The sequence below is a fragment of the Palaemon carinicauda genome, chromosome 4 (genome assembly GCF_036898095.1).
Source record: "Palaemon carinicauda isolate YSFRI2023 chromosome 4, ASM3689809v2, whole genome shotgun sequence".
Lineage (NCBI taxonomy): Eukaryota > Metazoa > Arthropoda > Malacostraca > Decapoda > Palaemonidae > Palaemon > Palaemon carinicauda.
This window is the reverse complement of record NC_090728.1, coordinates 36,574,351-36,597,695: the sequence shown is the minus strand read 5'-3', so window position 1 is coordinate 36,597,695 and position 23,345 is coordinate 36,574,351. Positions and strand designations below refer to the sequence as shown.

The following is a 23,345-nucleotide window of genomic DNA, read 5'->3' as shown; positions in this document are numbered from 1 at the left end:
GCAACCTGACCAGCGCTCATTAGTAGCTCGTCAGGCCCCATCACTTCAACGCACTACTCATCTTGCACACCCTAACACAGGGCAACAACCTAAAGCACTAACACGCCCTCAGGAGCAGAGCTCAACCACGCCCCCACATGCGCACACGCGCCAACGATCTCCTGCGCACCAGGGCTCTCCTGCACCGGCACTCGCCTGTGCGCCGACGTTCTCCTGTGGAACAGTGCTCTCCTGCGCGCCAACGCTATCCCGCGCGCCCTACATCACGCTCTCCTGCGCGCCAGCCTATTCGCCAGGTAAAACCTGGGCACCAACATTCTCCTGCACGCAAGTTCATAGATGAGACAACAGCCATGCTGCCCTCACCCGCATGCCATCCCTTACCAACGCGCCAGCGCTCACCTGCGCGCACTCACAAAGATACGCATACGCGCCAACATCTCCCCCGCGCTAGGGGACATTCTCCTGTGTGCGCACCCTAAGTCTTTGGCAGACGCGTTCAAACACTCGTGCGCATCCGCGCGCGAGCACCAATATTCTCCCTTGCGCGAGCGCCATTATTCTCCCCCACGCGAGCGTCGATATCCCCCCCCCCCCGCACGAGCTTGCGCATCACAAGGAACGACGTCCGGTAAGGTTGCCATCGCCTCATTCCCCTCCCCGCAAGCACATACCACCGCGCATTGTTGGATAAGGGAAACATGTAGAGGGGTTCAGGATCCCAAAGCTACCGAAGGCAAACCCACCTATTCCAGTGACTCCTCCCCGGGATCCTTCAATCCCTTTCTCTTCAGGGGGTATGTCTGTCAGCCAACAGCCCTGATCAGAGCCGTAACTCAGGCTTTCAAGCCTGTCCTCTCTGATCTAGGACACGGAACTATGGCTTCCTCTACCCCGTTGAAGAGGAAAAGAGTTCTGAACGGGGTCACTGCCCCGAGGGCGAAACTAACTCCACGCAGACCTTCAAGGCAAGTTCCTCCTATTCCTCGGACTAACTCTCCCTCCCTTTCAGACGAAGATCTCCCGTCACCAAGGGAACCACGCGAAGATTTTCCCCCATTGCACCAATGGAGGAAACCTCTCTCCACGCCTAGAGTTCCACACAGTCTGGGAATAGAATGGACATGTCACCCTCATCAATGTGGGAGTCTTACATCCTTCCCCGGAAGGAATCCAAAGACTCCAAAACATTGCCTAAGTCCACCACTAAGGCTAGGATGGAGCCAGCCAGCCACTAAGGGAATGTCCGCGATTCTCCACAAGAAGAGCCTTTGGAGATAGAAGGAGACTTCGCTGCAAGTCCTACAACAGGAGGATACCAGCAGGAGTCAGAACACGCGTTTTGGCAGGTTCTGACTCTAATGAGGTCTCCCAACGGGATTTCCGACCCAGAGATCCCCCCTCGAGAGGGCAAAGACACGGTCCTAGACTGCGTCTTTGGTACTTAAAAACCCTCTAAGACCAGTACATCCCTGCCCTAGTTTCAAGGGGTAAAGAGTACCAGGGACAAGATCGCCCAGCAGCTCTCCGAGATGTCCTCCTCCAACCATTCCGGTACCACCAACAAGCTCCTCCCACCTCCTCGCTTACAACAGAGGAGGTACTTTGAGATCCTGGAGGAGCCTTGTTTATCTCTTCCACTTCACCACTCGCTGGAAGAGCTAACCAGGGGAGTCCCTCTTGAGAGACACTCCAATCGGCAGGTTTCGTACTCGGCAGCCGAGATCCTCAACCAGGAGAAGGTCGCGAAGTGTGCTATGCAAGCCACTTTGTGGCTTGATATCTGGTTGGGGACCTTAAGTATCCTGATACATTCTGAGGATTTCTCCAAGGAACGTACCAAGAAAGCTATGGAAACCTTCCTCCTCTCAGGTACTTGCAAGATCGAGTTTCTGGCCCACCAAGTCTCGAACTTGTGGGCAAAATCCATAGAGGCGTCTGTTCTGTTCGAGCCTAAGGATGTGGAACATGCTGCTAAGAGGTGGGGGAAGTCTCATTAAGACTCCCTCTTCCATAGGGCTTTAACATCTAAGCCCTATAAGCCTCCCTCCTCCATAGGGCTTTAACATTTAAGCCCTATAAGCCTTCAGCACCACAGCAGTCCCGTCCAGCCAAGACCACTACGACGACAACTGCAGCGAAGACAATGGTGTCTAAGCCCTTAAATCCTAGAGGGAGCAGCCGGGGCCGCAAACGCCAGGATAGGCAGTCCCCCTGCATTTCCACCAGTGGGGGGATGCCTACAAAATTGCGCAAACAGGTGGAAGCAACTCGGGGCCGATTCCTGGACAATCTCTCTGATCAGTCTAGGGTATCGTTTCTCGTTCATAACATCTCTACCTCCCCTGCCTACGAGTCCAGTGTCATCGAACTCCCTTGCCATGGGATCGGCAAGGGAGCAAGCCCTTCGGGCAGAAGTCCAAACCCTGTTGAAGAAGGGCGCTCTCCAAGAGGCCCTCGACGGATCCGCAGGCTCCTTCAGTCGACTATTTCTTGTAAATAAGGCGTCTGGAGGCTGGAGACCAGTCATCGACCTTTCAGCTCTGAACAAGTTTGTCAAACAAACTCCGTTCAACGTGGAGACGGCAGACACGGTCAGGCTAGCAGTAAGACTGCAAGGCTTCATGTGCACACTTGATCTAAAGGACGCGTACTTCCAGATCCCAGTCCATCCACCTTCAAGGAAGTGCTTAAGATTCAGCCTGGACAACAGAAAATACCAGTTCAAGGTGCTGTGCTTCGGTCTTTCCACAGCACCACAAGTCTTCACCAGAGTGTTCACCCTAATATCATCTTGGCACTCAGGATTGGCATCCGTCTCCTCCATTATTTGGATGACTGGCTAATCCTAGCAGACTCGGTGTCAACCGTTCTTCAACACCGAGACAAACTTCTGAGACTGCCAAGATCTGGGGATCATGGTAAATCTCGAGAAGTCCTCCTTGCTTCCCACTTGAAGACTGGTATACTTAGGCATGATTATAGACACTACTCTCCACAAAGCCTTCCCATCAGACGACAGGATAGCAAGGCTGAGGAAGGTCGCAAGACCTTTTTTCAGACAAGAAGAACTTCCACCCCATTCGTGGCTACGTCTCCTCGGTCAACTTTCATTGCTGGCCCGTCTAGTTCCGAATGGTCGCCTCAGGATGAGATCTCTCCAGTGGTGACTCAAGTCCCGGTGGAATCAAGCTTACGACTCCCCAGACATCAAGATCCCCATGGGACCTGCGGAACTGACGGACCTCCAGTGGTGGCTGGCAGACGAGAATCTACGAAAGGGAGTGGATCTTCTCGTCCTCCCCCCGGATTTGATGCCGTTTTCAGACGCTTCTAAAAAAGGGTGTGGGGCCCACGTGCTGCACCACACGACCTCAGACCTCTGGTCAGAGTCAGAAAAGTACCTCCACATAAATCTAGAGATGAAGGCCGTCTTTCTAGCCTTTCAACAGTTCCAACAGTACCTGGGAAGTCACTCTGTGGTGGTGATGAGCGACAACACCACAGTAGTGGCCTACATCAACAAGCAAGGAGGTACTTTTTCGCAGCAACTATCCCATCTAGCAGTAGAGATACTGAGATGGGCCGAAATCCACTCAATACCACTATCGGCACTCTTCATTCTGGGCAAAAGGAATGTGCTTGCCGACACCCTGAGCAGAGCATCTCAGATAGTGAGTACCGAGTGGTCTTTGGATCATCTATTAGCCAACAAAGTCCTGACTTTGTGGGGTTCTCCGACTGTGGACCTCTTCGCAACGGCCCTGAGCTTCAGGCTCCCGCTGTACTGTTCCCCAGTCCCACACCCCAAGGCTCTCTGACAAGATGCTTTCCGCCGACGGTGATACAACATCGACGTTTACGCCTTTCCCCCCGTCTGTCTGATGAGGAGGGTACTCAACAAGACCAGAACATCGGTCAATCTTTCAATGACCCTCATAGCTCTGCTGTGGAATCATGCAGAATGGTTCCCGGACCTTCTGCAACTCCTAACGGAGCCTCCAAGAGAACTCCCTCCACGACAATCTACTCAAACAACCACTCGCCAGCATCTTCCACAAAGCCGTAGCTTCACTATGACTTCATGCCTGGAGACTATCCAGCATCTCCTCTCTGAGAGAGGATTTTCACAACAAGTTGCGGTTAGGATGTCTGTACATCTGCGGAAGTCATCAGCAACAGTCTACCAGGCAAAGTGGAAAGTCGTCTGTGGTTGGTGTCGTGGAAGGGGTATCTTTCCACTTGATGCCACTGTTCCAGCAATAGCGGAGTTCCTCTTGTATTTGCGTGAATAAGTGCATCTATCAGTATCGGCAGTGAAAGGCTATCGCTCGGCCTTAAGCCTCGTCTTCAGGCTCAAAGGAATGGACATTTCTTCATCGCTAGAACTTTCTCTACTCATATGGAGTTATTAACTTATCTGCCCCCAGTCGGAAGTGAGACCTCCCCCATGGAACGTGGTTCGAGTTCTCAGGTCTCTTAAGAGACCTCCCTATGAACCATTACGCCAGGCATCAGTTCGCCACCTTACTTGGAAGACAGTGTTCCTGCTAGCTTTGGCCTCGGCCAAGTGAGTCGGCGAACTTCATGGTCTCTCATATGACATCGCCCATTCAAGGGGATGGGGAGAGGTAACGTTCAGCTTTGTCCCTGAGTTTATTGCTAAGACTCAGAACCTGGGAGTAGCGGATCCTCTATTCGACTCCCTGATTTCTAGTCTCCGTACTGTAACAGATGACCCAGACCATCTCTTACTATTCCCAGTAAGGAGCTTGAGCCTGTACCTCAGGAGAACAGCCGTAGCCCGTCCTCGTGTGCCAGCACTATTCGTCAGCACAGGAAAGACTAAGAGGAGGGTCACCAAGAACACCATCTCTGCATAGATTCGCAGGGTCATTGACCTGGCACTGAATCCAGACCCTCCTCCATCACGTCGCCCCAGAGCACATGATGTCATGGGCATAGCAACGTCCCTGGCCTTCAAAAGAAATTTTTCAGTGACGCAGATTTTTCAAGCTGGGGTGTGGAAATGACAGAACACGTTCACATCCCACTACCTGCAAGACGTAACCAACAGGAGACTTGATACTTTTTCTATCGGTCCTGTGGTGGCTGCACAACAGCTGATTTAAAACCTCAAGCTCCTTATTGGACAAGTAGCAGAAGGTTGAGGGTATTGTTACCCGGTTTTAGTCTGCATGAATGAAAAGGTTTGACTGGCCCTTATTCTTTTCTTCATCATCCCCTCTCTTGGGGAAAGCAGCATCCTGGGTTCTCTGCATAGCTGACCTCAAACCACTGCAGGTAAACCATGCTCCCTTGCGTTTCTAGTACAGTATTAAGGTTAATACTGTTACGTCCCCATACCCTGACGAGGTGGTATTAGGAAGTCCTAGTGTAGGAGTTTCCATCTAAAGAACTTCGGAACAACTTTCTAGGACGAGTCACACTTCTACATACCTTCACACACAGCTTGCGTAGGCCGCAGACCTTGCGTAGCAAGTTTTTAGCGAGGTGCAGGGGGTCCTTATTTCTTGAGTGCTAACACACTCAGATAAGGAGCCCCCGGGCAAAGCCAAAAAGCCGGACTGGCTGGAACGTCCACCCTTCCAAATGGGTGAGTCATCCCTATTAAATAGCGTGGTTTGTATTCCAGTTACGGAACAAATGACAAATTCGTAGATAATTTGTATTTTTCCTAGCAATACAAACTTTAGCTATTTAACCAAACTTACCTGCCAGCCCTATCCCCCTTGAAGTCCTGCCTCCAAGCAAAGTGAACTCAATCACAAGTGTGTGAGGGGGAGCGGTAGCAAGCTACCCTCCCTACCCCCGCCAACTAGCAGTGTGGGTAGTAAACCCTCGTTAAAAAAAATTAATGGCTCGTCATTTCTGCTACGCCAAAAGTAATGCCTCTATTAAATTGCTAAGATTTTTATAGTTAGGAAAAAACAAATTATCTACGAATTTGTCATGTTTTATAAGTTTTATCCTAGCTGTGACCAGATTGTGGAATGATCATAATGTGGTGGAGGAAACAGAGGAACTTCAAAACTTCAAAATTTTTACTTTATCATTGTTTTGGCACTATATACAAAGGCTTACGCTCTTTACTATATAGTATATTGTATTTACCAAGGTACTTTACACAATTTAGGGGTAGCCTCCCCCCCAAAAAAAAATGAACAAAAGGAGACTTTTCTTCTCTTGTCTCCTCCTACCCTTACGAAGGATTCAGACGAGTTTGGTTGATACTGCTAGGGTGCCACATCCCACCCTCCCCCATTATCCACTTCAAATGAAGCTTCATATGCTGAATCCTCTACTGCTGCTACTTCAGCGGTCACCAAGGCGACTGAAGGAAGCAGCAGGGCCTACCACAACTGTGTCACAGTCGCTCGCCATTCATTCCTATTTCTAGCACACTCTTTTTGCTTCTCTCACATCTATCCCCCTATCACCTAGAGGTTTCTTCATTACATCCAACCACCTGAACCTTAGCCTTCCTCTTATATTTTTCCCACCAACTCTTGCATTCATCACCTTCTTCAGCACACAGTCATTTTCCATTCTCTCTGCATGGCCAAGCCATCTCAATACATTCATATCCACTCTAGCTGCTAAATCATTTCTTACACCTGTTCTCACTCATTACTTGATTCCTAACCATATCTTCTCGAGATACACCAGCCATATGCCTTGAACACTTCATCTCGAACATGTTCAATTTCTGTATCACTTTCAATCCCCACAACTCTGATCCATACATCACAGTTGCTACACTCACTTTCTCATACAGAACTCTCTTTACATTCATTCCTAACCCTCTTTTGTTCCAACACGGTTACTTACCTAGAACTACCTTCTTAGGAGTTACTGGTTAACTCTACCTAACCGACCAGCTTTTTATATAGTTTACCCCCCTCTTCCCGTTTTCTACGGGGTCAACCTCTGGCAGTGTGGTACGTGCCCTGAGGCGACCCCGGGGTCAGGCAGCGTGCTAGCTCAGGTCGAATCGCCAGTAAGTTTCTGGTCGCGACGCGATAAACATCTAGCCGCGCTCTCTCTTACCTTGTGCGACCCTCGTGTCCCCCTATCCTTTGTGCTTACCGCGTGTTACCCACGTGTTTCATTTTCACTTTCCCGTTCCATCCTTGTGTCTCTTGGTGTGTTAGCCTTGTGTTATGGAGCATCCTCGTCGTTGCCCTGGGCCTGTGGCTGGGAAATCTTGCGGGGCTTTCCTCTCTAAGCCTGAGGTTGATCCCCACTCCTTGTGCTCCACGTGTAGGGGGAAAGCGTGTTCCCCTACCTCTACGTGCCCGGAGTGTGCTAATTGGTCTGATATCCAGTGGGTGCTCTTCGGGACGAAGAAGAAGAAGGCAGCTAAGAAGATGCCTAAGGATTCCAGCATTTCTTCGCCTGTAGGTTCGCCAGACGACTCGGTACACCGTAGCGCCCGTCCTTCTTCCCCTACCCAGCGTAGGGGACGAGGTAAGTCCGTTGCGGGAAAGAGGCCCATTGCCCTTCCCCAAGAGTATGATGTTCCTGTGGGGGAAGTTTCCAGTGTGGGGCCTGAGTTTAGTGCGGAAGTGTGGGTAGGAGGCGAGGGCCTGGTGCCCGCAGGTCCCGTCGCCTCGGAAGATCCAATGTGGGGTAGGCCGAGTGCCGATACTTCCCCTGCCTCGTGGCGTGTTTCGGGAGCCTCAACCACCGGGGGAGACACGGAGAAAGGTAGTTCGTCGTCCTCGGACCCCGCCACGTGGGTGAAACCAAGGACTCCCTTCAGGTCTCCCATTAGAGGAGAAGAGGATGTAGATAAAGGGCTCGTGCGGTCTCCTCCGGCTCCCTCGGCTACGCTACCCCGTGTTTCTGCAACCGCCCACACCTGAGAAACGTCGTGCTCCCCCCCAGTGAGCACGGGACCCCTGTGTAATGTTTAACCCGACGGTAGCCTCTGCCCCTTCTTCCCTTAGGAAGGCTTAGCGTCGACCACGGGCACCTTGGAGGCCTTCCTTAAGCACCAAGGGCGTCCGTCGGTCCGCATGGATGCCCCATCCACGGAGCCCCTGTGGAACAAGGTACTCCCATGACGGATGCCTTCGTATCCACGGGGCAGCCCATACCACTGGCAGGCTCGGAGGGCGTTGGTACTCCCATGACGGATGCCTTCGTCCCCACGGGGCAGCCCATACCACTGGCAGGCTCGTCGGGCGTTGCTTTTCCCACCGTCACGGCGTACCCCCGTACGGAGGAACTGGTGACGGAAGACCTGGTGGAAGGAGGGGAGTGCTCGACGGACGACATCTCCTCCTACCGTAAGGTTCTAGCCCTTATTCGAAGGCATCATCGGTTGGATGAGCCCAAGCCCTCAGCTGCAAAGGCCGTACTTTCCGGACTGTCCAGGATGATCGACAGTCCGGTACAACAAAAGCCATCTTTTAATCTCCCTCTCGCTCAAGACGTGAAGTTGGGGATGGAGCAGATTGATGGATACTTGGCAGGACTAGCAGAGGCCCCTAGAAGCCAGAGTTCCTCCAAACTTCTTCCGGGCCTGAAATCCCAGAAGCGATTTTACGTTCCCGAAGGGCATCGCGGTGGTCCCCGTGCAGTAGAAGAAGCAGCGGGGACCGCGCTGAACCAGGGAGCCTCGGAAGACAGGGCATCCACTGCCTCCGTGTGCTTTTCCCCCGTCGGAAGCATCTATGATGGAGGACATGGCTCAAGACCTGGTCTACGTGTCCTCCTGGTTAGATTGGTGGTCATGTGCTTTGGTGGGGTTTCAAGCATCACACGACCTCTCCCTCCCAGAAAATCAGGCCATGCTGAGGGATCTTGTTAGCTCTGGGGGCAAAGCTTTTAAGTTTTTATAGTCCCAGTCTCAGTCAGTGGCTTCAAACTGGGTCCTGAGGAAAAGGGACACAGTACTGAGCAAGCTAGTGCGGAAGTTGCCGGACAGGGAAGCAAGGAGGCTGAGGAATTCCTCCGTGTGGGGGAATGACATTTTCCCCATCAATTTGGTAGAAAATACTATGGAGAAGGTGAGGAAAGTGAGATAAGCGGATCCTAGGCCCCCTCCTATGAGGAAGGCCACGTTTAGGAGAGCCCCAACGGACGTCCCTCACCCCTTACAGGCCATACCCTTGCTGCCCCGAAGAGATCCTCCTTCTGCCCCTTGGCTCCAAGCCTTGCAGCAGCCTACCCGTAGGACCACGGCAGGCCCTCAGTCAGCCTACAGACCCTCCTACGGTAACGCTAGGAGAGGTAGATCTGGCCGCTCCTCCAGGAGAAGGTAGGAAGAGAGGCCCCCTACTCCCGCAGGAACCCCTAGTAGGGGGATGCCTCAGACATTTTTGGCAAGCATGGCGGGATCTCGGTGCGGATCCTTGGACGGTGACGGTCCTGAAGGAGGGCTACAGACTCCCGTTCCTGGAAGAGCCTCCCCCTCTCATCCCAGCCCAGAGAGCCGAACGGCTGGTTCCAAAGGACCCCTTGAAGAGGGCGGCGCTACAAGAGGAAGTAGCGTCCATGATCGACAAGGGAGCTTTGGAGACAGTGGAGAACCCCGGCCCGGGTTTCTTCAGCAGGCTCTTCCTTGTGGAGAAATCGACAGGAGAGTGGAGGCCAGTCATAGATCTCTCAGCCCTCAACAAGTTCGTCTCAAAGACGGATTTCAAGATGGATACCCCCAAGACAGTGATCGCAGTCTTGAGGGAGGGGGATTTCCTCATGTCTCTCGACCTCAAGGATGCCTATTTTCAAATCCCCGTGCACCCCTCCAGCAGGAAGTTCCTCAGGATCAAATGGGAGTCCAGTGTCCTGCAGTTCAAAACCCTGTGCTTCGGCCTATCGACGGCCCCGCAAGTGTTCACGAGAGTGTTCGCCCAATCTCGGCGTGGGCACACGAGAAAGGCATACGACTACTCAGGTACCTGGACGACTGGTTGCTGCTTTCTGCCTCAAGGGAACAACTGAAGGAGCAAGGCGTTATGTTGCTCGACCTCTGCAAGGTGTTAGGGATCACGGTCAACCTAGGGAAGTCCCAGCTAGTCCCCAGCACCAGGATGACTTACTTGGGGATGGTCCTGGACACCCAGTTAGTAAGGGCCTTCCCCTCAGAGGAGAGGTTAGCCAACCTAGAACGTATCCTTCAACCCTTCCTGACGGGACAACCCAGGAGGGCCAAGGACTGGCAGAAGTTACTGGTTCATCTGGTTTCCCTGGAAAAATTAGTACTGCAAGGGAGACTCAGGCTCCGCCCGGTACAGTGGAATCTAAAGGAGGTGTGGATCCAAGGCAAGGAGCCCCACAAAATAGTCCCCGTCCTCCCGAAGACGAGAGAGACCCTTTGGTGGAACATCAGGTCAAATACAGAGAAGGGGATGCCCTTCGCCTCCAACCCCCCTGAGATTCTGTTGTTCACGGACGCATCGAAGGAGGGCTGGGGAGCTCACCTGCTAGGAAAATCAGCAAAAGGGCAGTGGTCCAGCGAGGAGGTGTCTCTCCATATAAACGTCCTAGAGATGATAGCGGTTCTGAGGGCGTGTCGACAGTTCATACACTTCCTGCGAGGGAACACTGGCGTTAATTGGCGTATGTAAAGAAGCGGGGAGGCATGAAGTCAAAGGTCCTCTGCGCCCTATCCACGGAACTGTTGGAGTGGGCCACAGAAGAAGGGATAGAACTGACGGCAAGGTTCATTCCAGGAAAGAGGAACGTAATGGCCGACGGCCTCAGCAGGGCGGGTCAAGTGATAGGGTCGGAGTGGACCCTACACCCGGAGGTAGCTCGAGCAGTCATCTTACTGTGGGGCTCCCCAGTGATAGACTTGTTCGCCACACGTCTGAATGCCCAACTCCCCGTGTTCTGTTCTCCAATCCCAGACCCGTCAGCAGCGTTCGAGGACGCCTTCCAACATCCCTGGGACGGTCTCGATGTGTACGCCTTCCCTCCCTTCAGTTTGATCAGGCAAGTGTTGAACAGAGTGAGAGTGTCGTCCAACCTGTCGATGACTTTAGTAGCGCCCTGGTGGCCGGAGAGAGACTGGTTCGCAGACCTAAAGGAATTAGCTCTTCGTCCTCCTTGGCCGCTTCCGGACAGGCCAGACCTCCTGCGACAACCTCACTTTCACAGGTGGCACGAAAACCCTCGATCCCTCCGCCTTCACGCGTGGAGGTTATCGAGAAGCTCCTGAAGAAAGAAGGATACTCATCGAGAACCGCAACAAGGATGTCTGGTTATCTACGGCGTTCCTGGGCAGTCTTTCTGAAGTGGTGTGCATCCAAAAACATCAGGCCCTTAGGGGCATCGATCCAGGACATTGCAGACTTTCTGGTGTACCTGAGGGACGACGTGGGTTCATCCATCCTGGCCATCAAAGGAGTTTGAGCAGCCTTAGGTCAAGACTTCCTCCTTAGGGGCATTGACTTGGGAGCCTCAAGGCACATCTCGATGCTCATCCGCAGTTTTGAGCAATCATGTCCCCCCCAGGAGGTACGGGTTCCACAGTGGGAATAGCAAGATTTCTCAAGGTTCTGTCAGAGCCTCCCTTCGAACCTCTCAGGGACGTACTAGACAGAGAACTCACCCTTAAAACAGCTTTTCTTTTAGCCCTGGCCTCGGCGAAGAGAGTTAGCGAGTTACACGGCCTCTCTTACGAGGTCTCACACTCCAAAGGGTGGAGGGAAGTTGTCTTTAGGTTCGTCCCTAGTTTTGTGGCGAAAACGCAGAACCCAGCGTGTTGGGATCCTCGGTTTGAGGGTTTTTTGGTACCAGCCATCCCTCGATCCGACAACCCGAAGGATCTACGCTTATGTCCCGTGAGAACTGTAAGAAAATACCTGGAGAGGACTGCAAAATACCGCCCTTAGATCAAAAATTTATTCATCTCAACAGGCTGGGTGAAGAAACCGGTCTCGAAAAATTCTATCTCTTTCTGGCTGAGACAAGTGATAAGGAGGGCCTACGAGGCTTCTGGGACTCATCTCCCTGGAAAACCAAGACCTCATGATATCAGGGCTCTGAGCACCTCTCTGGCTTTCGAGAAGAACATGGCTGTGGGTAAGATCCTGAAGGCTGGGACCTGGTCTAGATAGTCCACCTTCACAGAACATTATCTAAAAGATTGTACGAGAATATCCTTGGACAAGTTTTCGATTGGCCCAATCGTGTCGGCCCTTCAGGAGATCTAAGGTCATAGCCCCAGGGTAACCGGGGGTGTTAAGGCCAAAAGACACTAGTTCCTTCCTTAACCTTACCCCCCCCCTTTTTCCTTCCTTCCCCGGATCGAACGGGCCAGGAAGATGTTGAGAAGACCTTAATCACTGAAAGGAACACCCTTCAAGAGGACATGTATGGGAATTGATTTTGAAAAGGTAAGCCATTTAGACACTAAGTGAGTTTTTTGGATAGTTTTCCCCTACTTTTCGTGCAGTTTTCAAGTGGTCTTGGAACCAAGACCTCCTTAGAGGTTCCCTCTCTCGCGTGCCTCCCCGTCAAATCTTGATCCCTGCAGGATACTCCACCTCCTAAAGTGTAAGTCTCCTAAGAAGGTAGTTCTAGGTAAGTAACCGTGTTGGAACGAATCACAAATTTTTAAGTAATTTGTATTTTTCCTAACATACTTACCTAGAACTACCTTCGGGTTATGGCCCTCCTGCAGGATCGAGTAATACCTATTCCAACGAAACTTACTGGCGATTCGACCTGAGCTAGCACGCTGCCTGACCCCGGGGTCGCCTCAGGGCACGTACCACACTGCCAGAGGTTGACCCCGTAGAAAACGGGAAGAGGGGGGTAAACTATACAAAAAGCTGGTCGGTTAGGTAGAGTTAACCAGTAACTCCTAAGAAGGTAGTTCTAGGTAAGTATGTTAGGAAAAATACAAATTACTTAAAAATTTGTGATATTCTTTACCACTCCCATTCTTACATCACAGTTGGTACAGTACAATGACTTTCTCATACAGAACTCTCTTTACATTCATTCCTATCCCTCTATTCTTTACCACTCCCTTCACTGCTCCCAACACTTTACATCTTTCATTTACTCTCTGGTGTTTATCTGCTTCCATTCCACTATTTGCAGCAATAACAGACCATAAATACTTAAACTGATTTACTTCCTCAAGTAACTCTCCATTCAAAATGACATTCAATCTAGACCACCTTGCCTTCTCATGTGTCTCATAACCTTACTCTTACCCACATTAACTCTCAACTTCCTTCTCTCACACACCCTTCCAAACTCTGTCACTGATCAACCCAATTTTTCCTCCGAGTCTGCAGCCAGTACAGTATCGTCTGCAAACGAGCTGATTTACAACCCACTCATGATCACTCTCGTCCTTCAGTTTCAATCGCCGACCAAGCACCCGAGCATTCATCTCTCTCACAACTCCATCAACAAACAAGTTGAATAACCATGGTGATGTCGTACATCCCAGCCACAGCCCCACTCTCACTGGAAACCACTTGCTCAATTTATTTCCTATCCTAACACACACTTTACTGCCTATGTAGCAACTTTTCACTGCTTGCATCAACCTTCCACCAATTCCATATAACCTCATCACATTCCACATTGCCTCCCTATCAACTCTTTATCATAAGCTTTCTCCAGATCCATTATGTAACATACACCTTGCGATAGCTGAAACTATCCGTTAAGCTTTTTGCTAGGTGTAAGTACCCTCCGCTAGTTAATAGAGGGGGGAAGCAGGGGTAGATCAACCACCCAGCTCACACCAGCACTAGTAACAGACCGTCACTTTATTTTGGCTCGGCAGAGTAAAGAGGTTATCTAGCTCTCCCGTTAAAAGCTTCTTAACCTAATACGATCAAGGAGCAACTAGCCAAGAGCTAAAAACTTTCTATTCCCTTTTCTTTTTCCTGGTGTGTCTGCCCGTGGGGATTGAAAGCCATGCGGGATTGTCCTGGCATTGAATGGCCCCGTTGCGGCACCTTCATGTAAGCTGTGGAGACTGATTCTCACGGTCTCTGTCCTGCGTGTAGAGGGCATTCTAATATACCAAAATCTCCTTGTGTCGAGTGTAGGGAGGGGTCGCCCTCCCAGTGGATAAGGTTTGGAAGATGGTGGAAGAAGACAAAGAGGAATTCTTCCCCATTGGGTTCATTCTTGAAAGGAAGAAACTCTACTATCGGACTCTGTTTGCTCGACCTCACCACTCTGACTGGTTGGTCGGTTTTTCCTGTGAGTTGGTTGAGTACGAGTGGCGCCCACTTGACTCCTAGACAACCTTGTGCTCCGCGGGCCTCCATTACTTCCCTTAGCAAAGCAGCTCCGTCTGCCACCGTAGGAGAGTCTCTCTCCACTGACACGATATGTCAGCTATGGCCTTTGGGTTCATGGGTTCCCTGTGCAAGGAAAGGCTACTTGAGGTCTTGCGTCTTGGTATGTCCCTTTGAAACTCGTAGGTCTTTCATCAAAAGTGTCTTCCGTGCCCTACCTTCTCGACTTCAGCATCTGCTTGCCCCAACGTTCTTTCTGCTTCGGCGGGCGAACGTGAGTAGGAGGAACCCTCCCAGGATAAACCCAGGGACTAGCTTTGGCTACTTTCCAGGGACAGTTAACGATGTGGATCTTCTGTCTGGTTTCGCCCAGCCGTGGGGGAAACAAAGTGTGTTATCTGAATGTCCGTTTCCAAATGTTAGGCAGCTTCCCCTTCCGAGGGAGAGTTACCCTTCACTGACCACTGATCACTAACTTTCCCGCTTGTGGGAAGAGCTAGCGACAGTGATCTCAGGTGTTGATCGTCCTTTCTGCCCGAGGGAGAGAAGGCCTTTGCCTGTGTGGTCTCTCCCCCTCCCCCCGGGATATTGAAGTCATCCATGCCCCACTCTAGCATTTCGAATTGAAGCTTTTTTGAGCTTGACAATAATGGAGTTAGGCAATTGCTTGCAGCCCCTGCTCCTCACTGTTGTGTCTGTAAGACAGCATAGTTCTCGGCGCTTTATGAGGTCAGGCTTGCAGGAACGTGCGCCCAAGGTTTCTGCCTCTCGCGAGGTAGAACCTGCTTCACTTCCTGTGCGCAAGCATTCAGTAGTTACCCGTCCTTCCTCTCCCTCACAGGAAAGGCTGTGTGCATTTCCCCTTTGGAGGAAAGGGTGAGCATGAGATCTCTCCATGATGCGGTAGTAGGGGAGCATGCTAACCTAAGTCTTGCGCATCCAGCCACCTAGCAAGGTGAACAGTCGAGCTCTACGCGAAAGTGGCGAGGCAAGCACAAGTAGACAACACCTATCGCCCCTTATCAGCCTTCACCTTGTCAGCACTCACTGTGCCATCGGTCTACTTTCCAAGGCAAACAGCAAGTTCCCTTATAGGGTAAGGGCCTTTGCCTTTATCTTTTATTCGGCTAGGTAGTCATACAGACGGTGCTCGCTTCCCTAAGAAAGCAGAGCTTAAGGAAGAGCGTGAGGCATCCTCCCCTCGTGCTCTACTGTTCCTTGGCACTCCTGTGAAGCCAAAAAAACACCCTTGAGGTTCCCATTAGGGAATATGAGCGTAGGAAGCATCAAAAGGAAGATAATGAAGAACTCAGTATCTTCCTGGCTTGAGCAAGTGATTGAGTGAGCCATACAACCAGGCTCTTCTCCTTCCAGCCGTCGAACCTGAGCTCACAACGTCAGCGGTGTCAGCACATTCCTGGCGTTCAAAAATAATTTTGCTTTGATGCAGTTACTACAAGTGGGCAAACCACATTCACTGCCCACTACCTGCAAGACATAACCCACAGGAACCTAGATACTTATACCTTAGGGCCTGTGGTGGCTGCACAAAACGTGGTCAATAACACCTCAGCTCTCTTGTAGGACAAGTAGAAGTTGTTTAAGGGCAGATGTTACCCGCGAGTTAGACTAGAATGAATGTGTGAGTGACTGGCCACTTCTTATTTCATTCACCCCTCTCTTGAGGTTTCGGCATCCTAGGAACTCTGGAGGCCGACCTCCTCTAACTGTCCTTTGTGTAATGTGATATATACGTATATATTCATGTCCCCAATCTCTAAGCAAATTAGAGTCTGGCAATATTTAGGTTAGGTGTGGAGTTCAGCCTCAAGTTTACGCTTACCTGGTCAAGTCACATTGCTAAATTCGTACACCTAGCACAAATTACCCATGCTGTTAACTCAGGGCGCCTCTAAACAACTCGCGCAAAGCACAGAGTAACACCCTGGGTCAGTCATCAGTCAGTTGGTTTTTGGACTTTCACCCACCATGGAGCAAGGGTTTGTATTTAGTGCCGAACAAAGGACAAATTTGGATTTTCAAATTGGTAATTTTTCCTAACTACTGTATACAAACCTGGAGCTCTTCACACATGCTGGTCCTGCCATCACCTTCTCCCAGGAAGTCCTGCCGCAATTGCAAAGTGATGATCTGTTACTAGTGTGGGTGTGAACTAACTGATGGAGGATAATTACTGTACTGTACACCTCGCAAAAAGCTCCTTTATATTAAACTTCCCTGCTCAACCACCCCACCCCTCGGTCCTGAGACGGGTGGTAAGGTCCTGGGGCTCCTCTCCCTCGATCACACCTGTCGTTAACTACCTTGTTAATAATTTTAACAGCCGTTCTAGCTTGTGCTGAAAACTTATCCCTGCGTATATGACTCGGGTTTGTATAGCTAGGAAAAAGTTATTTGAAAAATTTGCGATATTGTTTGTTATTAAAATTTACTCAACAGTAGCTTTTTGTATGATAATGTTTAATAATAACCTTAGGTTATTAAGTTTCTGAAGTGTGCATTGTTATGTGCTATGTTTCTTTTGCTCATGAATATTTCTTCCATACCCTGCATTCTTTTACAAACATGTTACTTGACAATTTTTAATTTTTATCTTTCAACTGATATCACTTGCAGATTGCTGATGAATATTTACTCAACATTAAAAACCTGAGTCCAGAGAAGCGTTCTGAACAGACAGGCAAGATACAGAAAATGTTTAATCGAGCCAAAGAATACAGCGATGATAAAGTTCAACTAGCAATTCAAACATATGAATTGGTAAGTGATGTTAATTTCAAAGTTCTCTTCAGATGTAGGTAACAAATTGTGAATTAATTTCTTCTAGATCCATGTGTGTCCTTTATATGAATATAAACCTTTGCACTATAGATTTATTTAACTGAGTTTTTCAGTTGCTGAAACCCTCATTTGATGTCTTTACTTAAGAAAAAAATAAGATCCATATCATCTGTATTTGTGTCAAGGATTTCAGGGTGTACCAAGCTATGTCATTTCTTTCTCTTTTGAAAAGGTATAACAAGACAATGATGTCACCAGCTATGTTTTCTTTTCTCTTTTGAAAAGGTATAACCAGACAATGATATCACCTGCTATATTAATTCTTTCTCTTTTGAAAAAGTATAACAAGACAATGATATCACCAGCTATGTTATTTCTTTCTCTTTTGAAAAGGTATAACAAGACAATGATGTCACCAGCTATGTTTTCTTTTCTCTTTTGAAAAGGTATAACCAGACAATGATATCACCTGCTATGTTAATTCTTTCTCTTTTGAAAAGGTATAACAAGACAATGATATCACCAGCTATGTTAATTCTTTCTCTTTTGAAAAGGTATAACAAGACAATGATATCACCAGCTATGTTAATTCTTTCTCTTTTGAAAAGGTATAACAAGACAATGATATCACCAGCTATGTTATTTCTTTCTCTTTCGAAAAGGTATAACAAGACAGCGATATCACCAGCTATGTTATTTCTTTCTCTTTTGAAAAGAAATAACGAGGCAGTGATGTCACCAGCAATGTTATTTCTTTCTCTTTGGATGAGATATGGCATAGCAGCAATATCTCCAGCTATGTCATTTCTTTCTATTTTGGAATGATATAGATTGACAATGTCATCAGTTACGTCATTTTATTCTCATTTAAAAAGACATATTTTATCAAGGATATAACCAGCTATGTCCTTTCATTCTTTTTTGACAAGATGTAGTGTGGCAATAAAGTCACCAACTGTGTCCTTTCTATCTCTTCTGAATAGATATACTGTAGCTTGTTATTATAATCACCAGCCATATTTCATTCTCTTTTAAAAAGAAATATGGCAATTATACTACCATGTACGTCATTTAATTCTCTTGTGAAAAGATAGCTATGTCATTTGATTCCCCTTTCAAAACATATAGCTTGCTAATATCACCAAATAATCTACAGTATTTCTTTATTTTTCGTTGAAAAGCTAGAGTATCGAAATGATGTCACTTGGTATGTCATTTCTTTCTTTTGAAAAGATATAGCACAACAGTAATGTAACTAGTATCTTTTCTTTCTCTTTTGAAAAGATATACGGTACTGTATAGTAATACTACTTTGATGTCATCAACTCTCTTTTATTTATTTTTTAAAAAGATACATGGCAATGATGTCACCAGCTTGGCAAATGTGTCACCCGCTATGTCATTTCTTTTTGTTTTAAAAATGCATAACATAGCAGTGATCTTTCTCATTTGAAAAGATATTGCCTGGTAATGATGTTAATAGGTAGAGTAAATTCCCTCTCATCCAGCACTATGTTAATCGGGACCCTGAAAGAAAATGCAAAAATAAATTTGAAAATAAGCCCCTCTCTGGTGCTGGTTCATATTTTGCACCCACGTATTCAACATTGTACTTAGCCTTCAGTATGTTGTTCCATCCCAGAATAATAATTCTTAATTTGATAATTTGTTCTTTGTAAATGAGTAAACATCTTTTAAAACAAGTCTTAAAGGATATACTGTATAGAATCAAATTCATACTTACAGTTATGCTTGAAAAAGTTATTGTCTTTCGTCAGCTGACCATTAGTTTTAGCTGATAATGGCATTGTATGTGTGCAAAATAACTTTTTAAAAATAATCATGAATTCTATATATTAATTGTTTTTCATTTTAGTATTATTGCACTTATTTTTTCTTATGAATTTTGTGTATGTTTTAACAACCAACAACTGCCTAGTTTTTGTTTCTTCAGTTTATCTTCACTCTGCAGCTATCAAAAATGTGCCCATATTTTTTAAAGAACAAAACAAAATTCAGAAGTAGAATCAGTAAAATCATATTCCAACTTTTTCAAAATTTCTGATTAAAAACCTTATATATGTAATTGCATGATAAAGCCTATAACAGACTTCAATGGAATTAGAAGCTCGTTGTCAGTGCAGAGATCTGCATGCTGAGGGGACACTGTTCTCGGCCTACTTACAAATATACTTGAGTTTTGTTAGGGTTCATCTTCACGCCTCATAATTTGCACCATGCACTAATTTTAGCTAGATCTCTGTTAAGGGATTCAGCAACTCCAAACTTCATTTATGCAATGGAATTGATGCAAGGAGAGTAGCATCCTCTGCATATGCAACAAGCATGTTTTCCAGGCCAAAACCACATATATGTATATAGTATGAGAAGTAATGGGCCAAGAACACTACCCTGAGGAACACCAGGTATCATATTTCTATACTTACTTTAGTGCCCATCGGCAACAACTCTACAGTTTATTACTTAACAAAGTAATGATGATAAGAAAAGACCCACCTACTCCCAGTCGTTTTGAGTTTGGAAACAAGGGCCTTATGATTAACACGATCAAAGGCAGCACTAAAATCAAGGCCAATCATACGAGTTTCCTGACCACAATCAAGGGATTTCTGTACAACATAAGAAATTGTAAAAAGGTTATCACATGCTGCAAGGCCTTTGCAAAAGCCAAATTGTAAATTAAGGAACAGATGGTTATCTTCGGCATACCTATTTAGACGTTTTACCAAGACGTAAAAACAACTTGAGATAATATAGGATTTTCAATATTAAACTTACCCGATAATCATGTAGCTGTCAACTCCGTTGCCCGACAGAATTCTATGGAGGGATACGCCAGCTATCACAATACTAGAAGGGGGTGTACTTACCAGCGCCACCTGTGGCCAGGTACTCAATCATTTGTTGTTGACACCTCCTCAATTATTCCTCTGTCGTGCTTCCGGCTAGACGTTCTGGGATACGCTTATGGTCTTCGAGTTTATTCACGGATATTTGGTGAAGTATTCTCTCAGATTAACGGCTGTCGCTTTACTGGAATCCTTCTTATATTAGCTAGATAGCTTTTATATAATACTGATATAACAGTTAACGAATTTTGCTTGTTTTTGGATCACCCTTTGGCTAACTCTTTGAAACAAGATGTCTGACGTTTCGCAAGCCCCCTCCCATAGACGATGTAGGTCTTGCAATAGGCGTATTCCGAAGGCCTCGGTAGATCCTCACACCGCTTGTTCTGACTGTAGGGACAGGCCCTGTCTATTAGAAAATCGATGTGAGGAATGCGCCGGACTTTCGGAATTGGAATTTGTCCGTCTTTTAAAATATTCATCTAAGTTAGAGAGAGGTAGAGTTAGGAGAAGTTCTTCTCACTCTTCTATGTTTTCCTCACCTCATGATCCCCTACCTTTTCCTACCCCTGGAGTGGCTACCCCCGAACCTACTGTATGCCCTCCGCCTGATATGTCAGTTGTTTTGCGTGCTATTCAGGCTTTAGGCGATAAAGTAGAATCAGTGGTAAGTGACCATAAGTCTCTGATGGCCGAAGTTAAAGAACTGAAGGTCAAGAGTGCAGTGGGTGGAATTAGTGCCAGTGCTGTGACGAGTGCTAGTGTCGGTGCAGTGCCAAGTGCTAGTGGTGCCAGTGTGGTGCGTGAGGATTTTTCTGTGCGAGCCAGTCGTCCTCCCAGTCCGGGACCTCTTGCAAGCTCCCATGCCCAGGGGAGAAGCAATGTCGAAGGGCTTAAGGGTTCGACAGGCCTTGTTAGGCGCACAGAACTATCCTCGGTGGTTGCGGGCGTGTCTTCCTTAGACCGTCACTCCCACCTGCAGACGATTGAGCCCGTCTTATTCTCGTCCGCTGATCAACTAGCTGGGAAGAAACGTTGGTCTCAGGTCTCGAGACCGCTTAAACGTAGAGTCCAGTCCGCGAGTGCTCAGCCAGGTTGCAGTCATTGGCTCAGCTCTGACTCGCCTCAGTCATGTGTCGACTGTACTCCGCCCAAGAGGAGTAAGGTTCTGCCAAAACAGAGCCCGACTGTGACTTTACCTCAGTCTGTTATCGTTTCTGCCGATCCCAAGTGGACCCTGCTTCAGTCCATGCAAGCTCAGCTTTCGGACTTGATGCGTGAGTGTCGGGCTGAGAGTGTTGCACCTCCTCCTCCGCCTACACTCCCTCCGCCTGTTCTCGCTCCGCCTGTGCTCGCCCCGCCTGCACTTGCTCCGCCTGGTCGCAGCACCATCTGCCAGGCGTACGATGTTGAGCCACTTTCGGAGTTCGCTGTTCCCAGTGGTGTTCAGCCTCAGCCTTCTTTAAGGCAACCCTTGCTTTGGGATCAGGAGAGTTATTCCACTCTTCCTCCGCCTCCCCTTGCTGCTCCACCAGTGGTGCAACTCTCGGTTGGGGTACAACAACCTCTCCCCTCCGTGAGTCTGTCTGCTCAGCCATCGCTGCAGCGAGCTCAACCCTCCTCAAGGCAAGCTCCTCTACACCCTGGACTTGCGCCTCAGGAGCCTCAGCTTGCGAGAACTTTACCTTGTTCTGCGCAGCCTCAACCTCATCATTCTCCGCTCATCTCACAGGAACAGGAACGGACTACTCCGCCTCCGTCCTCCGCTCAGCTTGTGCAATCCTTGGGTTCAACCTCTCTTGCTAGGAGTCAACCTCCTTCACCCATGCGCCTGCCTTCTGCTTCGTCTGTTGTTCAGCCTTTGCAGTCTGAGCCTCAGGTTTTCCCTCAACAGTTACTGGAAGAGGAAACCACTGTTGTTGTTCCTACCCGTTCTGACTCTGCGGTTCAGCATTCTGGTCCGATCGCTTCGCTACCCTCTGCTGATGAGGTGTCGGATTATGAGGAGGCACACCTTGATCCCTCATCAGACGTGGACGAATCTAAGCTTTCTCCATTGTCGATTGATTTTCGTAAGGTCTTGGCTCTACTCAGGGAGATTTACCCAGACCACTTCGTCTCTGCTATTCCCCGCTCTCCACCATCTGAGTTTTCGCTGGGCGTACAACAAGCTAAGTCCAACTATACTAAGCTTGTCCTAGCTAGATCCTCCAAGAGGGCTTTAAGGATCTTAGGGGAGTGGCTGCAGTCTAAACAACACCTTGGCAAGACTTCCTTCATGTTCCCTTCACGATGGAGACGACCAAGTCGGTCTTAGCAGCGGTCAGACAGGAGGACTGGATGGTCTCGTTGGACTTGAAAGATGCATACTTTCACGTTCCCATTCATCCAGACTCCCAACCTTTCCTGAGATTCGTTTTCGGAAAGGTTGTCTATCAGTTCCAAGCCCTGTGTTTTGGCCTAAGCACAGCTCCTATGGTCTTTACTCATCTGATGAGGAATGTAGCGAAATTCCTACACTTATCGAACATCAGAGCCTCCCTCTACCTAGACGACTGGCTGTTGAGAGCCTCCACGAGTCGTCGTTGTCTGGAGAACCTCAATTGGACTTTAGACTTAATCAGAGACCTAGGTCTATTAGTCAATATAGAGAAATCTCAACTCATTCCCTCCCAATCCATTGTGTACCTGGGAATGGAGATTCAGAGTCAGGATTTTCGGGCTTTTCCATCGGCCCCCAGGATAAACCAAGCCCTAGAGTGCATCATGAGCATGCTGAAGAGGAGCAATTGCTCAGTGAGACAGTGGATGAGTCTCACAGGGACCCTCTCATCACTGGCCCTGTTTGTCGAGCTAGGAAGACTCCACCTCCGCCCTCTTCAATTCCATCTTGCTGCTCATTGGGACAAGGGCTCGACTCTAGAAGCAGTCTCTATCCCTATCAACCAAGAGATGAAGACCACTCTCCTGTGGTGGAAGCACAATCTCCTTCTCAAGGAGGGTCTATCATTGGCCATCCAGACCCCCAATCTTCATCTCTTCTCAGATGCATCGGACTCGGGCTGGGGTGCGACCTTGGACGGACGGGAATGCTCAGGAGTATGGAACAAGGAACAAGGATTACTCCACATCAACTGCAAGGAACTGTTAGCAGTTCATCTAGCCCTGTTGAACTTCAAGTCCCTCCTGCTAGGCAAAGTGGTGGAGGTGAATTCAGACAACACCACAGCCTTGGCTTACATCTCCAAGCAAGGAGGGACCCATTCGAGGAGCCTTTACGAGATCGCAAGGGACCTCCTCATTTGGTCAAGAGGTCTAAACCTCACTCTGGTCACGAGGTTCATCCAGGGCGATATGAATGTTTCAGCGGATCGCCTCAGCAGAAGGAATCAGGTCATTCCCACGGAATGGACCCTCCACAAGAGTG

At 48.5% G+C, this 23,345-nt stretch overlaps 1 protein-coding gene across 3 annotated transcripts in view; it reads left to right on the top strand.

Annotated features, from left to right (window-relative positions):
• The window catches only part of Ing5 (inhibitor of growth protein 5), a 48,347-nt gene that overhangs the window by 11,983 nt on the left and 13,019 nt on the right, over positions 1–23,345 (top strand). For all 3 annotated transcript variants that reach the window (XM_068372173.1, XM_068372172.1, XM_068372169.1), the window contains exon 3: positions 16,884–17,027. In XM_068372173.1, coding sequence (XP_068228274.1) covers positions 16,884–17,027 — 144 coding nt within the window. The remainder of the gene's footprint in view (positions 1–16,883; positions 17,028–23,345) is intronic.